A 15,781-nucleotide genomic window follows, 5' to 3' on the forward strand; every position below is an offset into this window, starting at 1 on the left:
AAAACATATTTGTCATTACAACCCATTTATTAAATCCCTTTGACTTGCATCACTTTTTTGTAGGTTTTAATTGTGTCCTGCAATCTATATCAGTTAACAGCAAAAGCTCTTAGCTAGAAGTGTTCCTTAACTAGGAATTTTAATAAAACGGTTGTTCAAAGAGGGAATGATTCTTTTATCTTGAGTTACTTTCACCTTGAGCAACTTTCTTCTCTATTGTACTTTTCACTTCTTTAAAGCTATTTTCTGGCTTTGAGTTTTGTTGGGGTTTCTTTTTGTCTGTTTATACTTCACCTGCCTAAGGAATGTGTGGCACTGATTTTTCTTTGCTTATGTATAAATTGCCATTTGGTGCTCTTTATGTATGTTATTTGTATTATGAAAACCTTATAAATCCAGTGTTTAGAGGCCAGCATTGGGGATAATTTCATTTTTCTGGAAAATGAATATGGCTTGCTTTCTGAAAAGAGTTTGGTTATGTTTTTATCTTATCTATGCCTTTCTAGACAATACAGTACATACTTCATTATCAAATATCTTTGGAGGTTTTGTGCAATTATCACCTCAGCACAAATACATGCTATTTTTACTTTTTTCTTAGTATAACTATACCTTTTTAAACTGGTTTTTAGGATAAAGTCCATAGAGAAGTAATACCATTTCTGAAAACTAACAGTATTTGCACAACTGAGGCTATTAAATATTAAATATCAGGTGTTAGATTTTTCTTCATTAATGCAACTGCTGTTTATAAGATTTAAACACTTAGCAGTGAAACAGCTGAAGATAGTAATAATAGCAAATCCATGCAAATATTCCCAACTATAAGAAAATTGAAGAGATTATTAAAAAGAAACCTACTGTGGAATTTGATGGGAAGAAGTAATAGAAACATAGAATCATTTAGGTTGGAAAAGATCTCCGAGTTCATTGAGTCCAGATGTTGACCTGATTGTGCCAAATCCACCATGTCCCTAAGCATGACATCTACAAGTCTTTTAAATACCTCCAGAGATGTTGGCTCACCCACTTCCCCAGGCGGCTTGTGCCAGTGCTTGACTGCCCTCTCAGAAAAGAAATTTTTCCTGATATCCAATCTAAACCTCCCTGGTGCAACTTGAGGCCATTTCCTTTTGTCTTATTGCTCATTACCACTTTGCTGGTCCTGCTGGCCACTCTGGGCCCAGCCTGGTTCATGTTCAGCTGCTGTTGACCAGCACCCCCAGGTTGTTTTCCTCTTGGCCACTTTCCAGCCACTCTTCCCCAGCCCTGTAGCGTTGTGACCCAAGGGCACACCATTGGCCTCAGCATCAGTCCAGCCTGTTTGGGCCCCTCTGCAGAGCCTTCCTGCCCTCCAGCAGATCAGCACTCCTGCCCAGCTTGGTGTTGTCTGTGAACTGACTGAGAGTGCACTCCATCACAGTATCATTGAGGTTGGAGAAGAGCTCCAAGATTATCGAGTCCAACCTCTGATTGAACACCATCATGCCAGCTAGAGGCAAGTGCCATGTCCAGCTGTTTCTTGAACACTTTTGGAGCGGTGACTCCACCACCTCCCTGGCCAGTCTGTTCCTGTGTGTAACCACTCTTTCCCTGAGGAAATCCTTCCTGGTATCCAACCTGAGCCTCCACTGGTGCAGCTCAAGGCCATGTCCTCTCTTCCTAACGCCAGTTGCCTGGGAGAAGAGACCAAACCCTGCCTGGCTCCAGCCTCCTTTCAGGTGGTTGCTCAGAGCCTTCTTTTCTTCAGGCTAAACACCCCCAACTCCCTCAGCTGCTCCTCAGCAGACTTGTGCCCCAGACCCTTCCCCAGCTCCATGGCTCTTCTCTGGACATGCTCTAGCACCTCAATGGCTTTCTTGTAGTGAGGGGCTCAGTAACAGGACACAGCGCTTGAGGTGTGGCCTCACAACTACAAATCCCCTTGTCCAGATCCCATGTAAATATATTAACTGGGACTGGCCCCAGTACTGAGCCCTGGGGAACACCACTGGTGTCCAGCCACCATTTGGATCTAACTCCGTTTACCACCACGTTTTTTTACCCTGTGTACCTGTCCAGGCCATGAGCAGCCAGTTTCCACAAGATAATTTTTTCAATCTTGTACTTCTGCTGTTTCCTTACAAGCACTTCAACAAACTGTATGAGTGAATATCACAGTGATTTGGATGCTTTTGATTTGAGAGATCTTGAGTTTGTTCAGATGCTGGTATATTTTTGAAACCATGATTAATTATTCATGCAGTAAGGTCAGTTCCAGTACCTAAATGATGCTGATGTGCTTAGTACATTTCCCTCAGACTGTGGACTGGATACCTCCTGTCTCTACCCGCTTAGGTGTGCCACTAGAAGTTATCATTCTGAATCTTCCATTGCCACTCCTGAGCTTGGGAGCCTTTCTCCTGAAACTCCCAGCGGAGCTGCTCATAACAGCATGCACAAGCCCTCCTTTCGTTAGGATGATCTAAATGAGGTTAAGCAGTAGGTATTTGCTGATCCAGTTCATTTTGACAAAAGCCTTTCAGACCATGTTTATGTGAGCAGACAGATTTAGGAAATATTATCTGGCAAAGGAGCACTGATGAGCTGCAAAGGCTTGAGCTGGTGAATGTGTCCTTTTTCACTAACACAAAGTTTTAAAACTTGGTCTCTCTGTTACATCTTCAGTGTACTGCAGTGTTGCTGATGGTGTGGAATTGGTACTGATTAAATTAGTCCTGTAAGACTGTAAGAGAAGAAATCAATCAGTACTTCTCTAGCAATTTGTATAGTACTGTAGCTGTTACTTGAAAGTGGTGCAAAACTCCACACTTGAGAATTGTGTAGTTGCTTAAAACAGTGTGTAACCCAAAATTTTAAAGTATTGAATAACACAATATTCAGTGTTCAGTAAGTAATTCCCAGTTTGGGAACACTTTCTATATTTTCAAAAGTGGATTTAAGTATATAATAGATATATTTCAGTATACTTTCAGAATATGTATGTAAAATCCATGGCAGATTTGTAGGGTTGAATTCTGACTTTTTTTTGGGGGGATAGTATTTTATATAATCACAATTCAGAAATAAACTGATTGTCTTAGTGGGATAGAAGGAATTTATTTTCCCATACAAGGTAATACCTCTAGAACGTTGAAACTAAATCAGTGGAATTTTAGGAACACAGTTATTTGTTGGAAAACCAGCCTGTGATATTTTTTTTAAAGCTTTAAAAGTTTTAAAACCTGCTACTGGATAATGGTAAATAAAATGCAAAATGCTAAATGTACCTTCCTGCTCATTGCTGGGTTATGGTTTATTTATGTCTGTGTGCTACTAATTAAATGTTGACATCAAAAATTAAGCAATGTCAACAATAGCTTAAAAACTATTTTCTATATGCTTACATAATATCTTGGAGTAAGCTTTAATGGTTTGGAAAACAACAGGGAAAAATGCAGACATCGTTGTCAACATGTCAGTTTTTAAAGCATGGGTACAAGTTGGAATTTTAAGGGATTAAAACACTAAAGAGAAGCTGCTAGCATTTAGTGGTGCAGCATCAGCAATATTTTTATATATGCATTGAGTCTCAGTGCAACATTTAAACTGATTTTACAGTAAGTAAAATAAAATGCTTTCCGGTTTAATGAAATAGAGTTTTATGATCCTACGTTAAACCTTTATGATTTGCTTCTGTACATCAGCTGTTATTTGCATTTCTCTTGCAATCACAGGATATATATATAGACCTGCTCAGAATGTGTGCCGCTAGTTACTTTGAAATCTCATTAAAATTATCCTGGAGGTGACTTTCAGTTCCTGAGGTTTGGAATATGTTATTAGAGTTTTTGAGGAAAGACAGTTTGAAAGAGCCAAGTACTGGGAAGCAGCAGGCTATGCAGAATAAAATAATTCAGTTTGAGGCAAAGATTTGCATTTATTAGCACTTCCTTTAAGCTTGGCCTTTTAATTTGAAACTAAAATTTAGTGTTGATGATGAATTACACTTGAAAGTGAAAGTTTCATGGAACCAGATGTTGCTTTTAGTTTTTTTTAGGAAACTATAAAGAAATTATATAAAAAATAATTAAAATAGGTTTAGCAGCTGCCTAAACCATATTTTTCTGGATGTTGATGTTGAATATGACTATTTTTGGGGTTGATATGCTTTGAAAGTGTGTGGTGTCAAACCAGAGCCTCCAGGATCATTGGAAAATGCCACCTGCATGAACATGTGTGTGTATAACTTTGTGGTAGGCTTCTGTTCCGTACTTGTGACCTGAATAGCTGGATCAGTTACTACACAGGGATTGAAGGAGAGGGAATAAAGTGAAAAACAAGCTAGGAAATGTAAGAAAAGTTCTGGAAAAACATTCAAAAATCTCCCAAGCTGAGATGTGCTGTACTTGTTTAAGAAGGATCAGAGGCAGAGCTTGGGCACATGACCCCAAGCGACTCAATGCAAATGAGGGAGCATATCCTCAGGTTTTTGGCACAAAGGGTTCCTCGCTGTTCGAAGCATGCTATCAGCTAAACCAGTTCTGGATGCAGTGCAAGCTTTGGCAGCAGAAGAAATGCTTGGGTACTCTCTGAAGATTGAAGGCGATGAGGTAAGTTATGGCTTAAAAAGAGTTGAAAGTGAAGAATCCAAGCTGAGTCAGTCATGTCGATTGTGATACTATTACATAAAATAATTTTTTTCAAGGTTATGAAAAGGAAAACAAGTGTGTGTACTTTATCATGTTTCTCCTAGCTGCTGTTGATAAAATGTATTATACCAATGTGATGAAAATATTAAATTATTGAATATATAAGTTTTAACACTGTATAAAATCTATTTTGCTCTGTTTGCATGTTTTTCCCCTTTGTAGGCTAATCAGAAAGTCAAACTCAGTGTATAAGGTGCTGATCTTGTTCTGAAAGTAAAAGTGTACATATTTTTCCTGCATGTAATGAATGTAACTTTATGAATAATGGAAAATGTTTCTTTGTGTTTCAATTTTGTATATGCAATATTGCTAATTACGAAGGGCTTGACAGTCTGCTCACTGGATTTGTTCTGGAGAGAAAACTTTCAAGAAGTATTTAATGCAAAACAAAGCCATTTATTTAACAAAAGCCTTGCTTACATGAAACTGCATGTTCTGAACAGACTATTGATTAAATTTATATCATTTTATGTTATGACTGTGGCTGCTTTGAAATCTCCAAGCCTCACATTACTTTCCTAGGTTTTACTGATGTAGAAATACATCCTTTATATGCACATAGAAATTAGGGTTGATGATACTTTTCCTACTGTAATGCTTGTGGGAAAACTTGAAAAAAGCTTTGTCTCCTTATGTGGAGTATCAGCTATGTACATGCTTAGAATAATTTTTTGTGGTCTGATTTCTTAAGTGGGAAAAGAGTTAAACTGAATCACAGATGAACATCAGATGTGATCCCCAAGAGCCGTGGTTTAGAGTAATGAGAATATTTCTCTTTGAGGCAAAACTCAGTTTTCAATCTGTGTTTTAAATCTAAAATTACATTTTTCTACATCCCTCCAGGCAGATCTCTTTATCCTGATACATGCTTTTCATGGTTTAATTTTTCTGTCTTCTGAGAGAAAGTTTAAGTTTGACCAAGAAAGCTCTTCTTCTACACGGTGTTAGAATAACTTACCTTCCTAAAGACTGTACTGGCAAAAAAACCTTTTTTCAAAACTCTTTCCTTTTTATCTTCTGTAGAGACTTTCTTTTTTAAGAACTGGTCACTTTTCCTTTTGGAAGTTATTCATAACTTGAAATGAAAAGAATTCCAAGTTGATAAAAGATAGGAATAACAGATAAAAAATAGGGTTCACACCTCCCATTTTTACTCTCTTTCTTTTTTTAAAATGCACACATACACTTTTAAAAGCAAAAAAGCTTTTTAGCTGTCCTTTTTGATAGAAATTTGTTGTAATCTTGTTATAAATCTTACTGACTAGAAACAACTAGATTTTTTTTTTCCTTATAGTGAGTTATTTACTTAAAATTACATGGATTTTTGCTGAAGATCTAAGACAAGTGTTAAGATGTCAGTTTTTAATTTGAAATGGTATTAAGTAATCTGGAGTCCAGCAATTTAGAGAATTAACAAATAGAGATATAGCTCTGAGTTTATTTCTCTTGCTAAGTGAATAAATTCATAAATATCTGTTTATACACTAGGATGTTATCCTGATGTTTAAATTCCAATTTGGTGAACAGAATTATTTCTGTGTTTATCTGAGGTCTTCCTCTTCCTGAATAAATATCAGAGAATTCACCATCAAAATGTTTCTCATGGTCCAGAACTTGCCAAAATGTTGAATTTACGATGCAGACTGTGTCAAGCTCTTAGCTGTAGTATTCTGAGTTTACATGTATAACTGTTTATGATTTTGTTGCATTTACTAGGTTTGCTGGGATGGGTAATCTTCTTAAGGTCCTTACCAGGGAAATTGAAAACTATCCACATTTTTTCCTGGATTTTGAAAGTAAGTTCAAACAATTACAAGACATTGAGAAAATCTTTTCCTTGACTTAGCAGCAAACTGAGGAAAAACTTTTAAAATCTTATTGCTTACAGTGTGTATTTTCCAGCTCAACCAATCTGTCCAAGTCCTTGTCTCTAAAATAATTTGTTCACTCAGGACTCCTTTTCTCTTCCTTTTCTATTTTTCAGGAGCCAAATGGGAAATCTTTTAAAAGTTCTCACTTGCACAGAGCTTGATCAGGGGCCAAATTTTTTCCTTGACTTTGAAAGTGAGCAAAGCTTCTTGCCTGGCTTGCCTTCTTTGCTTATTATTTCCTAATAAACTGCATGTGCTTATGCATCATAAAGCAATTCAAAAGGGATTTGCAAACAAATCAAATTACACTTCAGTAGAATATTACTTTCTGATATTTATAAAACCATACAAAATTACTTCATTCTGAGCGGAGAAAAGGGCAGAGAGGCAGATATGCAAGTAAAACTCTATCTTGAAATAAATTCAAAACATTTATGAGCAATTGTTAAACTTACCTATGAATGAACTCAGCTTTCTTTAACAAATCAGGGTTAAAAAAATTATGATTCTTTCTTGAATGGAAATAAATGTGGAAATAAAAAGCTGGGGAAAAAAAGCAGTGGAGGTGGAACTATTTTTGCTTGGTTCAGTGATGATTTAGCTGGGTTTATAGTTTCTAAAAAGTAGTGAAATAGTCAGTGTATGTGTTTGATTGCATCTCTCTAAACGGTTATCAGTTATCAGGCATGGTTATCAGTTGCAGAACAGTGTTTCCCATTCCAGTTCTCTTGTCACATCTATATTTGATCCAAAGCTGTTTTCACTTTTGCTGACTACAGTTTCCCTGCATCTTCTTCTAGACACTGTCACCAAATCCTTTAATATGGTTTTAATCTGTCTTCACCACATACATGGAATTTGTTTTATTTGGAACAGGAACAGTGTGTGACATTTTGTCTCTTAATACCTCTGTTCTAAAAAAAAAAAAAAAGCCAACCAAAAAGTTTTGAGAAAATCTAGTGTTTTTTAAATGCTTTCCTTTTGTAGCATGGTTTAAAAGAGCATTTCAGGTGATTAGGCACATATTTTATCATCTTGAAATAGTTTTGTTCTTTAATCATTTATTCGTGAATTATTTTCTCAAAGAAGTAACTGGCATGTTATGAGCACATATGCCTGTGTACATTCAGAAGTACTGTTTCAAAAAGTAATTTAAATACATATTTAAATCTGATGAAATTGTTCAAACATGCATTCTTAGATGAGAGCTATGACTATGACTAGAACTGTGCACATACCTTAATCTTCTCATCTAGAGCTTAATTACCTCATTATGAAAAGTTAGTTTTAAAATATGAAAAAAAGGTTAATTGGTTAGTTTGGGTTTAGGAGGAGCCCTATCCCTTCTTCTCTGTCTATATAATTTGAAAACTTTGCTGTCATCCTAAGATGTCAAACCTCTATCCAAACCACCACTTAATTTTTTTCTACCAAACTTTTGAGGGCCTTGGCAGTGCTCTGTGGCTTTGCCAAGCTATTGTGAAAGCTTTCAGCTGCTCTGAGCTTACAGGTTTAATCAGCCCCATTGTGTCCTTGTTGGCAAGAAAGTGTTCCTGACCCAGGCTGCAGGCTTGGCAGGAAACAGGTGCTCTGGCAGTGGGGAGCCTTGGTGGAGGTGGTGGTGAGGGGGAAATACCGAATTTGTTGCCTTGGCAGTGAAGGTTGTTTTTCTTTCCAAAAGCACGTGGCCAAGAACTGAGTGAAGTACCCTCTCCCACAGGAGGTGCCAGTGGTTAGGGCACACTAGTCGGGCACCTACCTACCACACCTACCTGGAGAGGAACAAAAAAATGTCATCTCCAAATTTTAGAGAATTTCATGCTTGTAAGTGTAAGTTTAAAAGTTTTTCTCTCGAAATACAGTCCCAGAGATTTTTAGTGGCACGAAATCTGTGTTGGCTCAAAGGGATGTGAGTAAAAAAGGGCTGTGGATTTGTGCTTTGGTCTCCTGTAACTGGCTATTGTACTGTGGGAAAGGACACTGAGTGAGAGGACATGGGTCAGAGTCTGGTGTGGATTTGCTGGACATGTGGCTTTCTGTGGCCTGGGCTGTCAGTTTGAGCTCATGGGTGAACATGGTCACTGCAGTTGGCCATTCAGAGGATGACACGTGCTGAGCTGATGTGTTTACTGTATTCATTATTCTTCATTATTTGCATCAGCATCCTGTTTTTTAGTTTCTGTAGTTTCTGTGGGCTTTTTCATTAGCTGGCTACTAAAAAAAAAAAAGCTTTACAATCATCTCTTTTCCCCTACTTTCCTACAGGTGTCCACATTGTCAGTTGCAATTCTTTTTGACACCTAACATTATTATTCTTCAATACAAACTGGAAATCAAGTTTTGTAACTCCATGGTCATACTTGAAAAAACTTGAATCCAGCATTAATTTCAGTTAATGCTGTATAGCGAAAGCAGTTCTGTTTGCTCCCCAGTACTCATTTTAGAGTTGGGCATGTATGCTGGGTCTGTGTGGAGAATAACATCCTCCATGCAGGTAGAAAGGCCTTTTCTTTAAAGGGGTATTGCAGACTTAATGCATTCAGCCAAATTACTCTCTTTTTAAGGTCTACTGAAAGGTTTAAATAGAGAAAAATAATTTCATCCTTATTAGAAAGTGCACCATTTTGCTTTTTACACTTGGATCTTGATGGGAGTATTTTTAATCAAGCTACTACCTCTTGGTTTGATTATATATCATTTACTTTACTTTAATTCCTTCTTAGTGCTCAGCTTGAAAATAGTGTTAGGAAAAGTGAGTGCCGGGCAAGTTTTGAGAGTGGCAAGTCTTGAGAGTCTGTAGCTTTCAGGATTGCACATCAAATTCTCTTGAAATGGATTTGTCCGTTTTGTCAGTTCAAGAACTGTTTTGTACTTTAAATGTTGACCTTATTTAAATTAGTTGCAGATAAATTAATTCTGGGTATTTGAGCTCTTTCTGTACCATCTTAAAATTGCTCTTTTTTGCAGAAAATCTATTGTCAAATCACTGCTGCCTTTCTCAGGCAAAGCAAACAAATAATTCTACAGGTATTCTTGGAAATAATTTGAAAGTTGAGGCAACAATTTAACTTGAATCTAAAAGACTAAAGCTTATAGATTATTCGAAGATGTCCTTAAGTGACACCTACAGTCCCATCCTCTCCTCAAATACTTCTTATAAGATGTTTCTAACCTTAATGTGAGCAGGGTCTTTTTTTTTTTTTTTACTGTTAGCTAGGTGGATTTCACTTGAGCCTAGTTAAATCTCTCTCATCCCTTCCAAGAACCTTATTTTCTAGGATTCCCTCACATCCCCAGAAAGATTAATGAAATTTTCAGTTATTATTCATGTACGATTAAAAGGGTCTATTATTAGAATGTGTCTGGCAGCAGAGCAACTGCCCACTTTTCACATAATAGGCTATTAATTAATACTCTTGTTGCACAGGCAGCAAGGCTGAGGATATAATCTGGGTCCAGCCTGTGGGAGGTTGCACTCAATTCCCGAGCTGTGGATGCCCTGAGGCAGAAACCGCAGCTCAGTCAGAGAGGTGCTGTGTGTCCATCCCCCATCCACCACAGAGCTGAAGCTGGGCACTGATCTCCCTGGCACAGTACCCTGCCTGGAGCCAGTGTTAACAATTTTGTGAGCTTCACTTTATTCTAGCTAGTTTAGAAAGAATGAAATTAAAAAATCCCATGTAGCCTGGAGAGGGTACTGTTTCTATGCAATACTGGAGATTCATTAATGTATGGAGTGTAGCAGGTTCTGGAACCCTCTAAAGTGCATCAGTCACTGTAATTATAATGCCTTTGCTCATTTCTGAGCTTTTCTTTAAATTTTGTCCCAGATTGGCATGGAAAAAAAATCATTGTCATGGTGACAAATCTCAAATAGGACTTTAGCATTATGCAGTTAAATATGTATACTGCTCTCTAACTTGCTGACTGAGGAATTATTTGCCAACTTCAGCAGTGGGCATGACAAGAAAAGCTGAAAGCAGAATGCATGAAAGCTCTTGTTTAACTCACTTTCTTTTGCTATGTGGAGGCCAGAAGAGCATGGTATTTTTTTGAAAAACATGATTCTACATTCATTGAAATGGAAGAACTAACCAGCCTCAGTGGGAATCTTCTTAACCACCTAAAGGCAGAATGAAGTTCTCGGCTTTTGTTCTGCATTTCAGATTCAGAAAGGGTGTGTGAGTTGGAAGTGCTTCTTGTCCTGTTGTTAGTACTCTTCATAGTACTGTGCTTTCTTCATTAAAATTGATTACTGAGGTATTTTTGTACTTCATTTGGTATTGGTAAAGGCATCACATCCTTTCTATATTTAGTCTTATCCTATGAATACTGTTTTACCTATCTACAAGTTTCTGTGTTTGTGTCTAATGCACATTTGGTGAAGGATGAGGTAGATAACTAACCCCAGCTAACTCAATTAGGAGGGTTTTCTGAAACAATTGACAGGTATTTTGCTAAGAAAATAATCACAACCCCACTTTCATGCCCTAGCATTCACCTGAAATTCTTAATGCATCCACAAATGAGCAGTATTGGGTCCACGTTTCCTCTTGTTCTTTGTGAAGTTTGAAGTTCCATCCAAAACATGGCATAGGCCACACGTAAATGTGAAAAAGAGCATGTGTTCATTGGAATGGATGAATTATCATGTCCTGGTTATTTCTGATGGAGCCAGTGGAAGTGTATTTCTTTCCAGATCTAAAATTTTCAAATTTTGCTGGTAGAATCTGTATACGGGAGATTCAAGCCTCATCTAACTCTTGCATTAATTTGATACAGGATTCATTCAGTTGTTTGGTTTAGGGTTTACGTTAGAAGCATTTGTCCAAAGGGAGGTAAAAGGATTCTCTGTTTTTAAAGACAGAATGCTCTGATTGCTAATCATGAGCATTCTAAAAACTCAGCCTTGAAATGCAGTGAGTGTGGCCATTATGGTAACTTGTTACTGAGGGGGCTTGCATTCACATGGGTTGGCCAGTGCCAGTGGTTTCATTTATAAATGGGCTCATGTTTCTGAAGCTCATGCTGGTTCTCTGGTGGTGTGGGGATAAGAGGTGAGCACGGCCAACCAGTGATTCCACACCATGGTTCAGAGCTGGCATTGTTTAATTCAGAGCAGAGGAACAAGGTTTGGTTTCATTGAAATAGCAAGCCAGTTCTAAAAGTCAAAATCTGTCATGAAGAAGTCTCGATTCCTTTTAGTTGTTGCTGCTATTATTATTATTATTGTTGTTGACAGTAAGATGAAATTGTTTTCAAAGTGATCCATCCATTTCAGTTATTTTACCTGACCATTTTTGGCAGGATCTTCTTGTAAAATCCCTTTTGAAAAATGGCCATGGTCTTATCAGAACATCTGTTTGCATAACCTCTTGTTTCATAAGTAAATGCATGGGTTTTTTAAAAAAAAAGAAGCCTGAATCATCCTCCCTACCTTTCTTTTTAAGCTAAATACTTCCAACATAAATATAAACTGCTTCTGCAAGTGCAAGCTAAGCCTGCTGCTCTGGAGCCTTTGCAGCCCTTTTCCTCTCCCTTCCCTCTCTTTCCCTCTTCCACACACCTACCTGGCTCTTGCTCCTACTCTATCTCCAGGTGCTGGGATACTACAGAAAGCTCAATAAGTTTCAAATATTCCTCCTTCCACCAACTTCCAAAAGATGAATTGGGAACTTTTGAAAAAGACTTACAATAAAGGATGTTACTAAAGGCCTTTTTGAAGTTCCAAAGGGCTGGGCAGTCCATAGCATTTGCATCCCCCTTAAGCACTAGTACTTTTAAAGCAAATAAATTGTAAAACTTAACATAGAAGTACCTTGTTAACCAACAAGGTTAAACAAGATGCTTCAGGTTACCTGCACATGAAAATTTGACATTCATTAACTGCACTAACAAGTTATTTATTCTCTTTTGTGTTAGTATTGACTGAAATGTTATTTTCATTATCTTAACTAATAAAATACAGATACTGATTTTTATGTGACTCCCACCTTTCCCTGCTCTGTTGTTGTATGGTGTGCAACTGTTTCTCAGGATCACTGCTTTCCTCGTTAAAGTCAGAAGAATTTTCTGTTTTGCTTCTTTATCACAAGATGGCAAACCCCTTATGGTGTGTACCTGAGATTTCTTGCAGCTTGAGGAAAGAACAAGTCTGGAACACTGTAAATTTAAAGTGACTGATGGGTCAGTTCAACAGCCATGTCCCAGATGGGATTTTCCTGTGGGGAGTTTTTCCCTTTGGTGCTCTTTTCCCTCACTTTTTGAAGGAAAGTGGAATTTTTTAGTTACATTAAATATTTTGACTATAAAACCCAGCTAAGTAAACCCAGTTTATATTTATTTTCACTTTTTAAATAAGAGAAAGGAAAACTTCCAGAACAAAAGGAAAGTTCAATCAGTATTATGTGCCCAGTCTTACGGAACTCATGGTGCCATAGGAATATGTGTTTTAAGGGGGAATAAGGGTTTTTAAGTATGAGTTGCATTGAAGCTACAGACATTTAAATCTCATTTACATTTGTGTCCTGTTTGTGCAAGGTCTATAGGTAATTTCATACATTTAAACAAATTATCCTAACCTGAAACATCATGGAGAGAATGCCTGTTTTCCATATACTCCAGTGTGAACCAGTTCATTTGTTTATAATGGGGACTGGGTAAATTAATCCCATACTGATACATGGGTAGAAAACTCTGTCAGTTTTCTTAAGGAGAGTGAGACAACTCAATAGAATAAGTGTTTTAATATCTGTTGTCTATTAATGTAGATATGAATACAGTAGCTCATCCTAGTTGGTGAGTTTTGAACTGAATTTACCTCACTGCTTTAATTCAAACAAATAGTCTTTAAGTTCTAAGATTCAACTTCAAGGTGATTTTTTCTTTCATAAAAACTAACATTCCATCTTTACAAGCTAATACAAATCTTGAAGAAATAGTTGTGTCTCCATAGAGATCTCATTGTTCTTTCACATATAGACTGCAATCCCATATGTAGGTCATTCAGTCTTTGGTCAGTGCCTGTCATCTTTATGTTTTAAAGCAAAAGAAGACAGAAGATCTCTACCTTGTCTAATGTGTCAGTGCTCTGGGTATAACATCACTCCCTGGTGTCACACTGCTGTATAAATCCCATAGGAAGAGATGTGAATAGGAAAATTGATGTACTTTCAAATGTCATTTCTCTCAACAGTAAAGGTCTACAGGTCACTCACACCCTTAAAACTGATAACTGGCAGAGCTGGATTTATTTTAGTGGCAGGAATGATCCCTGACATACATAAGAAAAAATTTATTTTTAATAGTCCTGTATCTGTTTTACAAAAGGAGAAATAAATTACCTGGTTGAGGAAGCCTGGAGGAAAGTCAAAGTGGAGCAATATCCCACTGCTCCATCCATTGAAAGGCCTGATTTTATCCCCAAGCTGCAAGAAAAGTGAGCACTTCTTTGTAATTGAGCCATGGAGCTCATGAAAGAAAGGGACTGATGCATTATCCTATTTTCTAATAACATTGCTTTATGATACTGCTGCTCTTTAAAATGCTGCATTATGAGAAGAGGCATTATGAGCCAGAGCACACAAAACCTGTACTGTTCTTCCTTCCTTGCTATAAAAAGCAGAAGCTTGGATGTTAGCAGAATGGCTGTCTAATTGTATATTTGGAAAAAAAACTACATCAGAATGGAGTTACACATAATCAAGCTGCATATGGTATTGTTAAGTAGAAATGAGTAATCTTGCCATTTGTACTGCAGCTTCCTATTGACTTTGTGCATTTTGCTTTTCTCTTTCTTAGATGCACAGCCCACGGATGGAGAAAGGGAGGTCTGGAACCAGATCAGTGCAGTTTTACAGGACTCAGAAAGCATGCTTGCAGACCTTCAGGCTTACAAAGGAGCTGGACAAGAAATTAGAGATGTATGTTTGTTAATGACAGTTCTTTAGAAGCAAAATCAGGCAAAACTCGATGTGTCCCTTGCTTCTGTTCTCTATCCGAGCACATTCTATGAGCTGAAGTGAAAATCTCCTTAAAATGTATTTATAAAATACCGACCAGATTATGCTCAATATTCAGTATAAAGCTCTAGCTTGAAATCATTAAATGATAGCTCTTGGAACTTCTTTCAGGTTTTCTGTTAGTAATTAGTTACTATTTTTCACTTCAAGAAACACCATTTCATATACTTTGTTTCATGTATCTCATGGCAGAAGTCAACTTTGAGGACATAGAAGAAGTAGTACTCAGGTGTCAGAAATACATGATACAGATAGTTGTTCTGTTCTATAAGTGGAATAATGAACCTCAGTAAATTATAACTTCACATCCACTTTGGAGGCATCTTATTCTCTGAAACTGGTCCTGAAGTACACTTCTGAACTGTAACTTAGAATTTTTCTCAGGTGACCCAAAACTTTTCCTGCATCGGATTTGTAGATACTCTTAGTGTGAGGTGTTGGTTACTTAAAAACCTCAACCTGTTGAAGTTTTCAAAAGTATTAAAACCTGAAAAAAAAAGGCTACTTTTGCAACCAGTAGTTACACAAAATGTTTTACCTGATGCTTTTACAAGTTTTGCTCCCAAAAGAATATGCTAGAACATATTTCTCTGTGTCAGTGGTTCACTGTAATGAATGATTTTGAAACGGTACATTACAGGGGGAGAGGGAAGGTGAAAAACATGGGGTTTTTTTGAATTCTATGCAATGTCATTTCTCAGAATTCTTCTGTGTTTTACAATACTTTTTAAAATAATACAGGAAAATTCCAAACTACCTCCTGCTTATTATTTATTTATCACAGGTCTTTACAGTAATATTTTCATTTCAGGCAATACAAAACCCCAATGATATCCAGCTGCAAGAAAAAGCATGGAATTCAGTCTGTCCCCTGGTTGTAAGGCTAAAGCGCTTTTATGAGTTTTCACTCAGATTAGGTGAGCCCTGTTTTAGTACCTCTGTTTTATAGGGTTTTTTATAGATAATGAAAGAGGAAGTTTTGTCTTTTAAAGACTTTTAGAGTTAGTATTATTTCTGTTTGATATCAATGGACATTTAACTGCAATTGCATTTTATCAAGGCATCTCTTTAATCTTAATTTCATATTTCATTAGTTTGTCTCTATTACCTTAATAGCATACAAGCAAAAAACACGATAAAACTACACTGTTTTTCTCTATTTCCGGCCATGTTTCTGCACTCCTCTGGTCCATATTGG

General features: G+C 37.1%; 1 protein-coding gene across 5 annotated transcripts in view; it reads left to right on the forward strand.

Moving 5' to 3' along the window:
- The window catches only part of CYRIA (CYFIP related Rac1 interactor A), a 56,296-nt gene that overhangs the window by 30,348 nt on the left and 10,167 nt on the right, over nt 1–15,781 (forward strand). For 2 of the 5 annotated variants that reach the window (XM_084202130.1, XM_084202131.1), the window contains 3 exons: nt 6,408–6,487; nt 14,363–14,484; nt 15,395–15,500. In XM_084202130.1, coding sequence (XP_084058256.1) covers nt 6,418–6,487; nt 14,363–14,484; nt 15,395–15,500 — 298 coding nt within the window. In that variant the 5' untranslated portion in view covers nt 6,408–6,417. Of the gene's footprint in view, nt 1–6,407; nt 6,488–6,675; nt 6,756–14,362; nt 14,485–15,394; nt 15,501–15,781 lie in introns of all 5 variants that reach the window. The other 3 variants (XM_084202128.1, XM_084202129.1, XM_084202132.1) reach the window with 3 other exon arrangements.

This window comes from Fringilla coelebs (genome assembly GCF_963513975.1).
Source record: "Fringilla coelebs genome assembly, chromosome: 3".
Classification (NCBI taxonomy): Eukaryota; Metazoa; Chordata; class Aves; order Passeriformes; family Fringillidae; genus Fringilla; species Fringilla coelebs.